This window comes from Lutjanus erythropterus, chromosome 8 (genome assembly GCF_056507025.1).
Source record: "Lutjanus erythropterus isolate fLutEry1 chromosome 8, fLutEry1.hap2, whole genome shotgun sequence".
Classification (NCBI taxonomy): domain Eukaryota; kingdom Metazoa; phylum Chordata; class Actinopteri; order Lutjaniformes; family Lutjanidae; genus Lutjanus; species Lutjanus erythropterus.
Genome location: NC_139324.1, coordinates 9,745,534 through 9,762,445, shown reverse-complemented (window position 1 = coordinate 9,762,445; position 16,912 = coordinate 9,745,534). Strand labels below are relative to the sequence as shown.

Sequence of the window (16,912 nt, the reverse complement as noted above, 5' to 3'; positions counted from 1 at the left end):
TTCAGGTAGTATTCAGTTCTCCTCTTCATCATCTGTACTTTTGAGAAAAATAGTGAATGGTCCCCACACTTTTTCAAACATATCCTGCTTCCTTCGTCTTATATACGTCATTCTTTCTAATGGAAAAGTTGTTATCATTTGCCTAACCCAATATGTGATACTTGGTCTGTTAGTCTTCTTCCAAAACATTGCAATCGATCTTTTAGCATGCAGGACACATAAGTCTATTGTTCGTTCACTTTTGCCATACTTGTGGTGTTCTAGGTACAACCCTAAATAAAAAACCAAGGGAATATCTTTTGCGAGAATCTTTTCCATTTTGCGAGAATCTTTTCCATTGCTTTTTTAACCTCCTCCCAAAAAGGTTTTATCTTACTACACTGCCAAACACAATGAATCAGTGTCCCTTTCACCTCGGTGCATTTTGTGCATAAATCTGGAATATTACTATTATATTTGTTTAGCTTAACAGGAGTAATATATGTTCTCATCAGCCACCAATATTGTAACAGTCTTAATCGAGGATTTATTGTTTGAGAATGGGCTTTCATACATACTGATTCCCAGTCCTCTTGTAATAAATCTCTTTCAAGGTCTTCTATCCATGCGTTCCGTTTATAATTAGAATTCTCAGTTGAACTGGATAGTAATAAATTATATATCTCTGAGATAGCACCTTTGCTTAAACTATCCTTAGACACTCTTTTCTCCAAGTCAGATTTTGAGGGCTTAGTTAGAACATTACTTTGGCTCGTTCTAATTAAGTTTCTAAGTTGAAGGTATTTAAAATAATATTTATTGTCAATATCATATTTGTGCTTCATCTCTTCAAATGTCATCAAATGGTCTGTGTTAGGTGGATATAAATCTTGAATTTTTCCTAATCCTTTTGATGCCCATATTCTAAATATAGCATCTGCTCTTCCTGGTGCGAATTGCTGATTTCCCCATATAGGGCTGTACTGTGACAGTGAGCCAGGTGTTTTAATAAATTTCCTCACTTCAAACCACACCTTAATCATGTTTTTAACAACTGGGTTAGTGGTTTGTCTAATCAAGTTTTGCAGTGTATCCGAATATAAGTACAATGGTAGAGGTAGCCCTAAACCCTCCGATTCCATTTCTTGCCATTGAGGAATATCTCCTGTTGCAAAATAAAATTTCATAGACCTAAGTTGCACAGTCCAGTAATACCAAAGTATGTTTGGACATTTCAGACCTCCTTTGCTATACGGTAAGTCATCCATATAAATCTAAGAAATAGCTTGTTAAGTTTCTGAAAGAAATCATCAGGTGGAGGCAGGGGGATATTCTGAAACAGATATAATAGTTTAGGAAGTATGTTAATTTTTATCATGTTAATTCTGCCAATCAAGGAAATAGGCAAGGCCATCCATCTATTGCTTGATTCTGTTATTTCCTCCATTAAAGGTTCGTAATTTGTTTTAACAATCTTATCTAAGTTTGGCACTATCTGTAACTTCTGCTGTTTTGAAGAAACAAGGTGCAAATCATTTACAATTCACTATTAGTCCTGATGGGATAGTTAATTGTTCTTTTTATGTATGAACCATTTAACACATCGTTTTAACACATTTTTAGCAGGCATTCTCAGAACCTGACAACAATCAGCCCCCCAGTTCTGTATCTTTAGCCCCACTGCTACTCACAAGGCCTAACAAGTAAAGTCAGTCAAGTGACTTTGCAGCATACCTCTAAACTGTGAACTTGCATGTTCAAGGCCAAACCTTTTGCATTCGTACACAAAACTACATAAATTAAACACCAGAAACATATTGTTCTTCTGTATTGTACATTTTTTGCACACTTTTTTTTTCTCGTGTTTTCTTGTGCACCAACACGCCACAGCAAATTCCTTGTAAGTGAAAACCTACTTGCCAATAAAAGCATTTCTGATTATGATTCAAATAAATGCTTAAATTAGACTTCTCCATGATGAGTTGAAGATGGTTATGTTATGAAAGGTTGGGATATCAATTTAAATTGTACTCGCTCAGTACTCAGTTATGTTTTTACAGATGAACTAAACAGATTACATAGTGTTATGTTATGTAAAGGTACAAGTGTGAAAAATCTATTCATAACAGGACAAGTACCCAAAAACTGCTTTAATACAGAACCATTAAGTATTTGTAATAGTTATTTATACCCCTGCTGGTTGAGGTTCCGTTCCAGTCAGGTCAGACAGGCTCCAATAAACTGAAGCAAAGCTACTGTTTCACATCAACATGGCTGCTTTGATAAAGGTCGAGCTGTGTGCGTTTGCCAGATTCTGGTGTTTTGGATTGTCGTCCGTCGTAACTAATATATCTGACATCACTCTGAAAAAGAGGCCGGTAGAAACAGATGTAACCAGCAGCAGGCTCTCGGTAAATCAGCACAACTCCTCAATGACAAAAACACCATTTACTTTTTAGTGTTTTAATCAGGCGGAAACTCAAACGGTGTACCCGCCTGTTAGCTTGACACTGTAAAGTCTCCATTTCTCGGGAGTCACGTGGTGTGTGAGTTTGGCGGTGAATATAAAAACCCCTCCTTCTTTCTGTCGTTTAGACAGTTAGGACATGTCATCTCGTTTGCTTTATCGATAAACAACAAATAAGCACAGCAACAAGGTGAGACATTTTGTTTTCTGTAGGAATAGAAGAAAATCTATTGCTTTGTTATGAAAGCTGTATAATTTCAGGTTGTTGTTAATGTTACCGGTCTCAGACAAACTTTAACGCTAACTAACTACCAAAAGTCCGTGGTATTTAGCTACGTTAGTTTATCATTTACTTTTTAAATAGCTAATTATGTGCCATTAATTTTAACTTTTGTCAGATTAATTACACGTACAACACAGCTGCGTCGTATTGTTTTCCATTACAGGAGCGTCATTGTTAGTCATTGAGTGTTTTCAGTGATGGTTTTCAGACTGGTCACTTGTTTGTGCAGATGGCCCAGTGGCAGGAGCTGCTGAGGCTGGACTCAGCGCTGCAGGGCCGGGTGAGCCAGCTGTATGAAGGGACATTCCCCAGAGAAATCCGCCAGCGTCTGTGCCAAGTGATCGAGAGCCACGACTGGTAGGAGACACACTTTGAATATTCAGACATACAAAAACACCCTGACAGACCATTAGAGGGTCCTGCAGGGCATTCACATCCTTTGCTTGGGTGAAAGTACTAATATCACACTGTAAAAATACTCTGCTACAAGTAAAAGTCCTGCATTGAAAATAATAGTAAAATGTCCTCTGTGACTGCTATGCTGTCAAATATATTAAATCATTAGTAGACCATGTCTCACTGTGTTTACCTTCATTAAATCACCTGAAAACAACACCAGGCTGCAACCATACAGACCTCTTTACACTTTATATATATATATATATATATATATATATATATAAAGGAGATGTCTAGTTGTCAATTTTGTCCTTGAAGGACATCACACTACAAACAATGTTGTGTAACATTAATTACCAAACTATATGAGCATGTAGAAATTCAGATACATGATGTTTAGTAATTAATGTTACAGAAGGAGGTTATGATGGTAACAAGATGTTTCCTTCATGGAAAAAAAAAACATAAGTAGGGGACAATGTGCAGTGTGCAGGGCATTATTGTGAAATAAATCCCAACAGGATGATGCAGGTCTTGAATCATCCTGAACGGTTATCCAACTTATTACATCTACTCATAAAAAAGACACGCATTTGTGTGAACAAAATATTCATTTTAAAATGGTTTGTGGTTTTATTTTGCAAGAGTGGCCTGCTCTCTTGACATTATCCTGCTTGTTACATGGTTATGTACCAAAGAAAATCAATATTTTGACACAAAATATTGATTTTAAAATGATTTTAGTGATTTAACAATGATTTTATTGTTCTTCCTGTGTCTATGATCAGAACTGTATCTGTTGTATGGAAATAATAAACCTTAGAATTCTGTAATTGACCAATCAGAATAAAGTATTTAACAAAGCCATTATTTATAAGCTCTTCATATGTTTTGTATGCAAACATCTTTATTTGTAAAGTGTCATCTAACTAAAGCTGTGTTGATGTAGAATTATTCTTTGTATCTCAGACACAGTCCCTGAATTAATGCATTAATTTACATTTTCTGTTTCTCTCTGTCAGGGATTTGGCTGCTGTGGATGAAAATAAAGCAAACGTGTGTTTCTGTGCACTGGTGCAGTATTTGGATGAACAGTGGAACCGCTCTGTTCAGGAGAACAACATTTTACAGGCACCCAATTTTCCAGGGATGAGGGAGTACTTGCTGGTAGGGCAGACATGCTGTAATGTGACCTGAGCACTGTGTTTAACATTTAATTTAGATTTGTTCTCATGTCTTTTGTCAGAGCAGAATAATTTAACCTCTTATTGCTTTTGTGTTTGTTTGATTATTTTTTTATTTTTTTTTTTTAATTTAGAAAAACTTTGAAGATAAGCCACTGAACTTGGCAGTAATCCTCTCTGATTGCCTAAAGGAGGAAAAGAAAATCCTCTCTGAAGCACAGGTAAGATGACTCATGATATCAGATATACGGACAGCGTAATGCAGTCCAGGCTGTAGAAATGCTGGAAACATAAAGCTCCACACAGCCTGAGCACACAAATGTGTATTTTGTTTGGCTTTACCATTTTATTCTTTCTCTGAATGGCTAAATAATAGCTCTATAGTCACAGTAAACTTCATATTTCAGTTAGATTATCTGTTACACAGATGAATACGGTGTTACTGCTTGTCACAAGTGAAGATTTTCTGTTATTTCTCTGTGCTGTTCTGTATCATGTTATGTTTAGTGCTGTGCTGTGTTTAGCAGAGAACCCTCTAATGTAACTTGCACACACTGTTCACATAGGAGTCTGTTTGGTAAGAATGGCCACCATATGACAATAATAGTGAAAGAAACATGTTTGTTCTCGTCAGGGTTGCAGCAGTCCAGCCATGGATCAAAAATGGGGAAAACTGGACAACAAAGTCCACGAGCTGAAACAGCAGACTGCGGTAAATTCAATTGGACTGTAACTTTCTTCATGATTACACAGTTGTTTGCTGGTTTGTAGCTTTTGATTTTTATGAACTTTAACTTTAATACAGGAGGTAAAGAAGGAAATTAAGTTACTGGAGGTCCTGAATGAAAAACTTGACTTCATACAGGAAACCTGGCAAATCCAAGGTATGGTAGGAGACATGAAGACACAGGTGATTTTGGTTTCAGGTTTGGTTTGACTTCATGCTTCACTCATGTCTCATATTTGTCTTTACTAGTGGAGCAGAATATTGGATTGGCCCAGTCCCGTGCTATTGTGGAAGACGAATGTCTGAAGCAGACCAACTTTATCACACAAACAAAGCAGGTACTGTAAACACCTGTTACCTGTTTGGTGCACAAACTGATAAACCACTGTTGTTCTTAGAGCTGCGATGTTGATAGGTACGCGTCTTGTGCCTCTGTTGCATTAAAATTGGAAAGGATGCAGTAAAACCCCCATTGCTGCATCTAGTGGAGGCACTATTCTTTCACTGTTAGTGCTACATTGTGAACAGCAAAACCCTGTTGAGATCATAGAAATAAATGCTGGACCTCTCTGCAAATAGACACAAGTATTTATGTCATTTGCTTAGTATATATACACTCGTCTCATTTCAGCTCAGTGTGAGAGTCTTTTTGCTGTTTCTCGGTTGCGTTTGTTTTTGTAAAGGTCCAGTGTTTCCATCCGTCTACCGCAGACGCTGATCTGCTGCACATGTGTGGAGCATTTTTTTACCACAGATTCCAGAAAGTAGTATAAACAGAACATATAGTTGTCTGTGGGGTCTTCAGTTGTCTGTGTACGTATCTCTTCGGGACTATAATTATGGCCTTACACACTAGAAAGGGGAGAGTGATGTGAGGTGTTTATTAAGGTGATCAGTTTAATATTTTTTCCCTGCTTTACCGTGCTTTCAGACAGCCTTTCCCAACAGGGAACCACTGCAAAGTATTGCTTTCTCCAAACCAACAAGGCTCTATTGGAAAATTCAGTAATTTTACCTTGCAGAACTTAGGAGTTGGGAGTCTACTGCTGGCTTGACCAGTTACTTTGTTTGTGTTATTGTGTGACTTTGGTGTTTTTAAAATGTTAGTTTGGATCCACTGGAGTTATATATTAACACAAACAAAGTCAGTCAAGGCAGCAATAGACCAGCAACTCCTGTGTTCTGTGAGGTAAAATTACTGTTTTTGCCAAAGGAGTTTGCTTGAGCAAGAGAGAGCGACATTTGGCTTATGTAACAGATGTTTCCCAGGGTAACTCCCATCTACTGTAGGTAATACACTAACTATAGATAAGTACCTCATACAACCCCAGTTCAAGTAATCCAAACTATGCCTTTAACTAGACGTCCTCCAGACATACTTAAACTCTTCTTTGTTTTTTATTTTGCAGAGGTTGCTGCAGCAGATCGTGAACATTTTAAAACTGGCAAAGGAGATAGTGGTGACGCTCACAGATGTGGAGTTGCCTGAGTGGAAGTACAGGCAACAGCTGGCCTGCATTGGAAGTTCAGTTGACACCTGTCTGGACCATCTCCAGAAGTGGTGAGAACTTATTAGTACTGCCTTGAGTGTTAATGTTTCATGTTGAGGAAGAAACTGTGTTTATCTGAGAAAAAGTCTTTGTGTCCCAGCTGTCACACACAAACTCATGTTGTCTGCGCAGGTTCACGACTGTGGCAGACGTTCTGCTACGAGTACGAGAACAGCTGCAGAAACTGCAAGAGCAGAACAAGACTTACAACAGCACTGTTGTCTCCAACCTCACTGGTCCCATGGCAGAAATGGAGAAATCCACAGTGTCCTTGCTCATAAAACTTCTTTCAAAGTGAGACATGACATCATATAACCCTTGTGTGTTATATTCAGTACCTACACACAGATCCATAATGTTGACATATTGTCTTCTGATCTTGTGCAGTGCTCTGGTGGTTGAGAAACAGCCTGTCTTGTCAAGTTTACCACAACGACCTCTGATACTGAAGACTGGTGTGCAATTCACAATGACAGTGAGGTGAGGCTGCACCTAACACAGTGTTGCTCTGCAGGCTGTTCATGAAAAAGTGAAATAAAAAAGTTTCATGAAGTTGTGATTTTCCCAGACTAACTAACATCATCACACAGACTGAAGACTCTCAGCTTTCCAGTCAGACCCTATTCCAGTGTGCAAGAATGGAGATAGAATAACACTTTACTGTATGCAAAACATTTTTTCTGATTAGCATAAAGTGGACATGTCTAAAGGGGATACACTTGAGTAACCATAGAACTCATTTTCATTTAGATATCTTGAGGTGAGACGTCAAGCGATCCCCTTTGAAAATGGCCACGTCAGTTATTCCCTCACCAAAATTTAGTTTAAATTTAGACTGGTATGTAGCCCCCTTCCTGACAAGCTAGCATGATACATTTGGTATCAAATGATTCCTCATCTCTTCTAGTTTCACGTGTTACCAGTATTAACCTTCAAAACTGAGCCTGTAACAGCCTCTGAAACACCCCAATTTCCCCATTAGGATGTTCAAAAAGACTGAGTATGAAGTTTGTTTTTTGTTTTTTTCATTTTGTTAGTATGTGTTTCTTGTCTTCTCAGGTTCTTAGCAAACCTCCCAGAGTTCAAGTGTCTGCTGAAAGTCAAACCTGTGTTTGACAAGTAAGTCAAAGAAAACTTCTGAGCCAGTGATACACATTATTATATACATAAATAGAAATCTTCCTGTTTGACTTTTTTTTGTTTCTAATAACAGTCTTTCCTCTGACTTCTTGTTTTCATATAAATCTTTTCTTATCATTTTTTCTCTTTCTAAAAATAAGGGATGTTGAGGAAGCCAAGACAGTTAAAGGGTAAGTAAAGGGTAATAAAACAAATTGAAAATGTAAACTGACAAATTGCTTATATTATCATAATTTCTCATAGACAACAGATGCATTTGTGGACACAGACAAACTCTGCTCTGATGTTGTTGTAGGTTCCGCCACTTTGAATTCAGCAGGGGCGACGGTAAGGTGTTGGACGTGGACACGCCAGGTGGAGGCTTGGTGGCAGAATTTGGTAGCATGGTATGAAACCCAAGTTAAATCAAATAATGAGCCATGTGATCATCTGTCATTAAACATATAGCTTTGCATTTTATGAACAGTACGCCATAATATAATGCATACATCACTTAGTCTGTTTGTTTTGTTTTTCAGTCACTGAAGGAAACAAAAGGAAGAGCTAAAGGATCATCTGAGGTCAGAGGAAACATTCGATTTAATTAACTGTAAAAACATATAATAAATAATTGAAAATGTGAAAAATACAACATCACTGACTGCTCTGATGTGTCATTCATTGGCATTAAAGTGGAATCACTTATCCAGTCAGATGTGGGGCAAATTGTTCTGGGACAAAAACAAAAGAATATCTTGTTATAAAACTTCTATCCACAATTTAAGTACATATGTGATTATGGGATGAAGTTCTTTGTGTAATTTCTGAGGGATTCAACATAATGAAGTGAAGTGCTGGAGTCTGAACTGAATTTCTTTTCCTCTCCAGTATTTCCATGTACTTATAAATCACTATAAAGTAATTTTTCCTCCAAGAACCTAATAGGCTCTTTGTTCTCATCAGACTCGTCTGAGAGTGACTGAAGAACTCCACATCATTAGGTTTGTGACATCACTTCAACACGCTGGACTGGAGTGTAACATCGAGGTGAGTAAACTCAACATTACAGTCAGACCCATTTCAGTTTCTATATGTTCTGTGCTGCTGAGCTTCAAATATTATTGGTTGAAGAGAAGGAAGTTTATTGAATGGTTTCCTCCTCCTGTGTTGGTCCAGACCAGCTCCCTGCCTGTGGTTGTGATCTCCAGTACCACACAGGTCCTCAGTGCCTGGGCCTCTGTTATGTGGTACAACATGTTGTCTACCAGTGAACCGAAGGTAAAGACCTGTTAAGCTACATGTTAAGACACATTTACATTTTGTTTTTATACTTTTTTTTTTTTTTAATTTGTGTTGCATAGCTCACATTTGCAAATATTATTTCCTTTGGAGTCATTTGTCAGGATAAACTGTATTAAAAAGTCTGTCACTTTGTTCTGTAGAACCTGTCGTTGTTTGTCGACCCTCCTCCACTCACCTGGCAGCAGCTGTCACAGGTTCTGAGCTGGCAGTTCCTGTCTGTTGGTCAGCGGGAGCTCGACGAAAACCAGCTCTCAATGCTAAGAGAGAAATTTGTGGGTGAGTGTTTGACCACATCTCTTGAACGGTGAACTCGATTTCACCTCTTGTTAGAGAAGTTGATCTCATTTGACAGAAGACTGTAATTAAACATGCTGTATATGATCAGCATTGGAGACAGTGCAAGTTGTGCATTTTATGTGAATTTCTGTGTTAAAGGAACATTTTGGGAAATAAACTTATCCACTTTCTTGAGAGCTAGATGAGAAACCAATACAATATAGAGCCACAACCTGCGGCTGGTTTGCTTATCTTAGCACACAGACTGTAAACAGGGATACAGCTCTGTCTCTTTAAAAGCTGATGCGAAAAACAACATGTTGTAGGTTTTACTGCGGGTTATGTACTGAAATTGTTCGTCCTTTGAAATCGATGTGAAAATACTTTGTTCTTTTTTTTTTTTACAGATTAATCAAAAGAGATTTAACATGTTCATTAGTGGGCTGGCAGGTGGTAGCTTCAGACATGAGAGTCTAACTCTCAGCAAGAAAACCTGGTTTCTAAAATGTTGAATTGTTCCTTAAGACACTCAGTGTTATCTGTAGTGATGTAAGAAAACAATGTTTCCACAACTTTTTTGGAAACTGTCTCAATAAAAGAAATATATGAATGAATGTCCATGAGTAGGATTCAAGATAAAAGAGTAGACAGCTGGTAATTTTGTTTTTAATGTACTAATTGTAGTTCTTGAATTAATCTTTGCACACTTGAATAGACCTAACACATAAATTATATGTTAATTTATAAACCTCGGGGCTTATTTTCATGATATTTTTATGTAACTGTTGCTTTCTTCATAGATGATCCTGATGATCTTGTTCACTGGAACAAGTTCTCCAAGGTGAGTGTTGAGTGAGATTCTGTTCAGTGTAGTTTACACAACTGAGACAACCTGAAGGACTTGTGTGTGGACGTGTGTGTGTGTGTCTAACTGACCCTCCTCTTCCCTCCTGTGTGGACAGAACGAAAGTGCCTGGATTTGGATTGATGGAATCTTGGATTTGATCAGAAAACACTTGGTGGATCTTTGGCGGGACGGGTAAGACACATGGAAATGTGGACGGTGATTAAATCATGACGCTCCCCAGTTGACCAAACTCTCTCGTCATGTTCTGTATGTTGGTTTCAGTTCCATCATGGGGTTCGTGAGCAGGAACAGAACACGTGCCCTGCTGCAGGAAAAACAGCAGGGGACCTTCTTGCTCCGTTTTAGCGAGAGCATCAAAGATGGAGCGATCACTTTCAGCTGGGTTGAGCACTCCAATGGTGGTATGTTAAAAATTTTAAATTAAAAGTTTCTTTGGACAAAACCCTTCAACTCTTCACCAGGCTTTTATTGTAAGAACATTTGCAGGAACTGAGGAACTGAACTGAGGATAACGTACAAATGATCATTTCTGCCTTTCGTCAAATTATTTTAAGACCAGACATTCGGATATTTGTCTTCTTCTGTGTGCTAACTGTTCTGTCTGTATGTGTTGTGTATCTGTATGTTCCCCTGTAGAGAGTAGTGTGCATTCAGTGGAGCCCTACACCACGCGGGAGCTGTCGAACCTGTGTCTGCCGGACCTTATTTACCACTACAGTCTGAGAGCCCAGAAGAAGATGCCCAGGAATCCTCTGGTCTATCTTTACCCAGACATCCCCAAAGACACTGCCTTTGGACGCTACTACACGAGTCGTGGTATTGTCTCTTACTTCACTTTCCCCCTGAGAACAAAATTACTTTATTTGTGTTCAGGAATTAATTTCAAGATGGTGATAAGTCCTTTTCTACCCCAGCACTGCAGGGATAACAAATCCTAAATTATTTTAATTCCAAAACACTCAAGATTATTCTTGCAGAAACAAATTGTCTAATATGTGGAAGAGGATTAGAGCCAGATGTGAAAAAATTGAGTTCTGAGTTTTAAAGTTTAAAATCAGATTAAATCCTGACATTGAAGTTCTGACTTTAATCTCAGAATTCTGACTTTAAACTCAGAATTTAAAGAGTAATTATGATATTCTGATAATTAAGTCAGAATTTTCATATTCAACTCAGATTAAATTCTGACAATTATGACTGACTTAATTCTCAAAACTCTAAATTAGAATTCAAAATTCTATTCTCAAAATTCTAATGACATACCCAAAATGTGTGTTATCGTTAAGCATACTTTTGTGTAAATAAACAGTAGCCTGTATCTTTTCCAATGCACTTGTCAGGGTATGTCACATCTCTTCCTGAGCATTGTACAGCATTGCATTGTGGGATATTTATGTCAGCATGGTGTCCAGTAATTGCATACTGTAATATATCCCTGGAAATAGCATGCACTGTGCTTGCTATTAGTTTCATACTAATGTTTCAGGTACTGTTGTAGTGTACTAAATAATAAATGTTAGTATTGAGTTTCAGACACAGTTTATGTTAGATCTCTGACTTTAAAGTTGGAATTCTGAGAATAAAACCAGAATTAAGAGCTTAATTAATCTTAAATTAAGCTCAGGTTTCTGTGAATGAAGTCAGGGTTTTGAGTTTAATCTCAGTTTAAGATGTTTAATCTCAGTACATTATTATATAATACTGCTGACAGAGGTAGAGTGAAAAGAAATTGAGTTTAAAGTGAGAATTCTGACTCAGAACTCTGACCTAAAATAAGCATTTCACATTTGGCTACAATCCCCGTCTGTAATAATAACACCATGATTGTACTGTGAATCTCCATGCAGCAGTCGGAGAAACTAAAGCTCCTCACACTCTCTTACTTGTAATGATTCATGGATTTTTAATGTTCATGTTGCCGTTGCAAACAATGCTAAGGTTATCCAAGTCAGTAGCATACTATTCTTGCCCTTTAATGACCTCTAATCGCCTCTGTTCATGCAGCAATGTCGGCACCTAACAAGGTCGTAGATGGGTACATCGACAGAGTACTCATTCCTGTGTCGGTGTAAGTAAAACAAACACAAAAGGAATGAACCCTTTACGTCACATAGTTCTGATCTGCAGCTTTTCCCTTCAAGTTTGCCTTAATTTTGTGTCTCTTTTCACAGATATACTACTGCATCTCCGTCTCCTCCTAGAGGGAGTCCCATTATGGACATGGACATGGACATGGACATAGACCCGAGTGTGAGTTTGAAATTTTGTCACTAATTTCCCTGCAGTCCTTTACAGCTTTACTTGTTGGTGCGTTTGGCTGATTGGAGCAAGCTGCTGTCCCAACATGACATGTGATCATCACCCTGGAGACTGTTAGACATCCAGCAACATTCATTTGGAATCATGTTTCTGGCCAGCTGACAGTTTTAAAGTCCAATATTTACTCTTACATTAGCTCCGTTTTGGTATCCACTAACTGCCTTTATGTGTCAGCTGTTTGGTGGTGGACAGGTAGTTTATAGCGTTGTTGTAAGGTGGTTCATGAGAGTGATGAGATGAAACAGAAGAGTTAAGCTGCGAGCCTTAACACCAAAAGAAAAATATGAAAATAATTATTAGTGCAGATTTACAGCCCTGCAATGAACTGCCGACTTGTCCAGGGTTTAATCCAGCTCTCGCCCAATGCCAGCTGGGATAGGATCCAGCCCCCCACAACGCTTCATGGATAGTCAGTTACAGATAATGAATGAATGAATGAATGAATGAATGAATGAATGAATGAAGATTTACAGGATAAAAATGGTCTGATTTTCCTTGTTTACATGAGACATCTTTCCCTATGCAGTACATGTAAACAAAATCTTTTTGTTTCCCTCTAGGTGGACATTATTCAACTGTTACAGGAAGTGTTTGACCCATCTGTGTTCGCCCCAGCTGATCCACAGATAACATCAACTGAAAACAACTACATCAATCCTGGTAGCTCCTCTTGAAAATGTCTCCTCTCATTGTGTCAGGGTCAGAAGTTTTTTTTTAGTGCCACGTGTCAGTAATATGGAAAAAGTAGAAAAGAATAATAATATTCTTTATACTGTATTACCAAAAATATGGATGTCTGTCAGATTTCACTAAATATAGATGTTGGTGTTATAGGTTTTATTCTGCTGTAGTGTTTAAGAGTCGGACAGCATGGATGCTCTCATAGCTCAGTTGGTAGAGCGCTTGTCCCATGTATTGAGGCTGTTGGTCCTCTGCAGCGGTCACTGGTTCGATTCCTGCCTGTCTGCATGTCATTCCCTCTCGCTCTACCCCCTTTCCTGTCATATCTTCAGCTGTCTGTATGCAAAATAAAGGCAAAAGCCCAAAAAATAATCTTTAAAAAGGAAAAAAAAAAGTTGGACGGCATGGTGATGCAGTGGTCAGCACCGTCACCTCACAGGAAGAAGGTCCTTGGTTTGAACCCGCCGGCTGGCTGGGACCTCTCTGTGATGAGTTTGCATGCTCTCCTTGTGCTCCAGCTTCCTCCCACAGGCACGTTAGATTGATGAAACTAAATTACCCGTATGTGTGAAAGTGAGCATGTGTGGTTGATTGTCTTTATGTGTCAGCCGCCTGATCAACTGCCAACCTGCACATAGTGTATCCCGTCTCTCACCCGTCTCTCAATTAGACTTGCACCGATTTCAACTTTCTTATCCGATTCCGATTTCCGATTTTTGAGGGGTCTGACCTACCGATTCTGATTTTGGCCGGTTCCGCTTTTCAGTCTTTCTAAGAACTGTAATTGACAGCACTCACAAACATTTTTGCAACTTTTCTTGTAAATATGTTCATAATAAGACACTGACTATTAAATATTCATTTAATACTTTCTCCAAAATCATCCAGATTACAACCAGGCCTTATTATAATTTTATATTAAGATTATGAATTGGGTGAACGTGATTTCGTGGGACGCGATTTCACGTGATGTAAACAAACCGGAGACTAACGCGGTGCAACAGTTTGAAGCAAAACTTTGCCGTGAGAAAAACAAACACAGAAGTTAAAGGAGTCTGGATGAGAAAATGTTTGAGGAGACACATCAACACAGGTTGTTTATTCTTCAGCCAGAACAGGAGGTGAGATTTTAACTGTCCCTCTGTGAACAGCAGTCTGCTGTTGGCTAACATCAGCCTGAAGAGCTAGAGAGTTTATGGCTGCCAAAACTGTCAGCTGCTCTGTCTCGTTGTAGACTGTCTGTCTTCTCTTTATCCTGTTCTTGGAATCTGTCTCTGACACCAGCTTCAAGCAGACGTGTGTCTGAGTGTGTAGCTGTTATCAGTGCTGTGTTGATTTCACGGTCAGTTTGTCTGCTGCGCGCATGACGTGACCATCGTGCAGAACACATGTGTGACAATGACGGGCACAGAACCGGATTTGTGACGCTGACCGGCCGGTCACCGGTCAAGGCCAGTCACGTGAAAATTGATTTCACGTCGTGATCGATTCCGAGCATTGCCGATTAATCGGTGCAAGTCTACTCTCAATCCCCCAACCCACCAAAGCATAAGCGGTTATAAATAATGAATGTTTAAAGCTGACTAACTGTGAAACATGAATTGCTTTAGGCTCGTGATCAGTTTTCTTTATAGTAGGCTTTTTTTTTTTTTTTTTTTTTTTTTAAGATCAGATAAGGTCAGTAGAAAATTTGCACCAGCTGACTTTCTGCTTCTCAGGGATGTTCAGAGGAACATTAAAATCCTGCTGCTGTTTCACAAAGATGCAGTGTTGTACTGTAAATGTACTTTTGTTTATTAAAATAAACATATCTGAATGCATTCCAGTGCCAAGAGAAATAACATCTGCATTATACAATGCTGAGCGTACAATATTCAATATTTATACAGAGAAGAGGACGATCACATCAAGCGGCCTCATGTCTTGCCAATATTGTCCATAAGTGGAGTTGCATATGCAAAAATGTCATGTCTAAAGCGTAGCTGAGCAATGTACTGAATTCTGTATTCAACCACAGACATTTCACATAGGAGGCAGGTTTATTCATAATGAGATTATTTATTGTTGACATTCGCCAGCCACAGACAAATGGCCTTCTCAGTGAGGCAGTGGCTTACTACCATCATGATGTGGCTTATAACTGATGATGACGTGCGCGTGTTACGTGCATGAACACGACTGTAGCAGGCTGGTATTAAAACAAAAAATTTAGATGAAAGCCAAAATTATTTAAAATTACATTTCGTTTGACCGCCATGCGTTCCTAAAACATGTGCTGGACACTTTCTAATCATTTTCAAAACTATCGGGTTATACTGTAAAGTGGAATAAATCTGAAGCAATGCGTCATTCCAAATTTTGTTTCCCTTTTGTGGTGGAAAAGTTCAACTTTAAGTGGGTTCACTACTAGAATTTGCTCTGTGACTATGTGATCCTGTACTGTGATGTATGAGGATATACTGTATGTGTGATATGTTTTCTCTCTAAACTTATTTGTTTATTTTTCTTTATGTACTGGCATCTACGTTCATAATAAAAAAAAAGTGCCTTGTGTTCCTGTAATCTGAAAACACTAATGCGTATGCCACGTATGAGCCTTTCAGAACCTAATAAAAATTTGAATAAAAAAAAACAACAATGAGCGGACGGATATGAACTGTTTTTAAATGAATTAATTTCATTTTTTCTTCAAGGTACCACTAGAGGGAGCTTGAGTATCACCAGCAGTCCTCTCACCATAGTTTGAGAATCAGGGCTCTAAGCTATCATCTGTTCCACTCAGGTCAAACAGAGTCAGTGTGCTGCTGTTGTGCATGTTGCTTCACTAAATGAAACGGCACTTTAATGACTATCACTGGTAAAAAACCTGTTTGTCCTACTGTTTCATTTCAACATGGCTGCTGTGAATAGCTTTATTGCGAGCTGCGTATTGGGAAAAACACAGTTGGCAGAATGGCTGCAAATGCACAGCAGCTAGCAGCTACATCAAAATAAAAATCAATATTAACTCCAATGTAATCAATTAAGTTCATTTTACAGGCACTATCTAGTTTCAGTAGGTAACAAACAGCTACATATAGCTAAAGTAGATAATGTAGCCTTTGTCAGTGTATTTACATTGAGTAGACAATATGAATGAGTATTTTCATTTTAAGTAATTATATTTTTACCCCACGACTTTTCAGAGGGTATTATGCTGTTATACTCTACAACATTAGTTTGAGCTGTAATGACTGGAGTCTTTTCAAATTAAGATTTTAAATAGTCAGACATTAAAGTGGTTCCTGACCTTTTTGGCCTGTGAACCCTTACAACTGAGGCCCAGTCTTGTTTCCTATGTCAGAGATGTTACCAGTTCCACTGAAAAGAGATGTGCCTAAATTTAAAGGGACAGATCACCCCAAAATCAAAAATACATATTTTCACTTATATCCCCCTATAGTGCTATTTATCCATGTATATTTTTTTTGTGTGTGTGAGTTGCAGAGTTTGGGAGATATTAGCTCTGGAAATTTCTACTTTCTCTCCAATATAATGGCACTAGAAGGCACTAGTCTTATGGTGCTCAAAGATTGAAAAAAAGAAAAAAAAATCATGATGTGGCTACTCAAGATAATCCACAGACCCTCTCGTGAGCAGTCCCATGTAAGAACTATTTTCTTCCAGCAGGTGAATCTACCACAGTTACTTTAGAGTCTACCTGAACTACTTTATTTTCTACTAGAGAGAGAGAGTAGTTCCCAGTTCTCAGAACAAGG

General features: G+C 38.4%; 1 protein-coding gene across 1 annotated transcript; it reads left to right on the top strand.

Moving 5' to 3' along the window:
• The first annotated feature begins 2,531 nt into the window (after positions 1-2,531).
• LOC146322465 (signal transducer and activator of transcription 1-alpha/beta-like) lies at positions 2,532-13,147 on the top strand. Its single transcript, XM_084725338.1, has 24 exons — positions 2,532-2,636; positions 2,959-3,086; positions 4,151-4,295; positions 4,447-4,533; positions 4,947-5,024; positions 5,118-5,196; positions 5,289-5,377; positions 6,449-6,600; positions 6,722-6,883; positions 6,977-7,069; positions 7,649-7,708; positions 7,870-7,899; positions 8,025-8,115; positions 8,248-8,289; positions 8,672-8,755; positions 8,885-8,986; positions 9,151-9,286; positions 10,087-10,127; positions 10,249-10,325; positions 10,416-10,555; positions 10,791-10,970; positions 12,159-12,222; positions 12,326-12,404; positions 13,034-13,147. Exons 2-24 carry the CDS (start codon positions 2,959-2,961, stop codon positions 13,145-13,147), a joined length of 2,253 nt encoding a protein of 750 aa, XP_084581464.1. The 5' UTR covers positions 2,532-2,636.
• Positions 13,148-16,912: the final 3,765 nt, after the last annotated feature.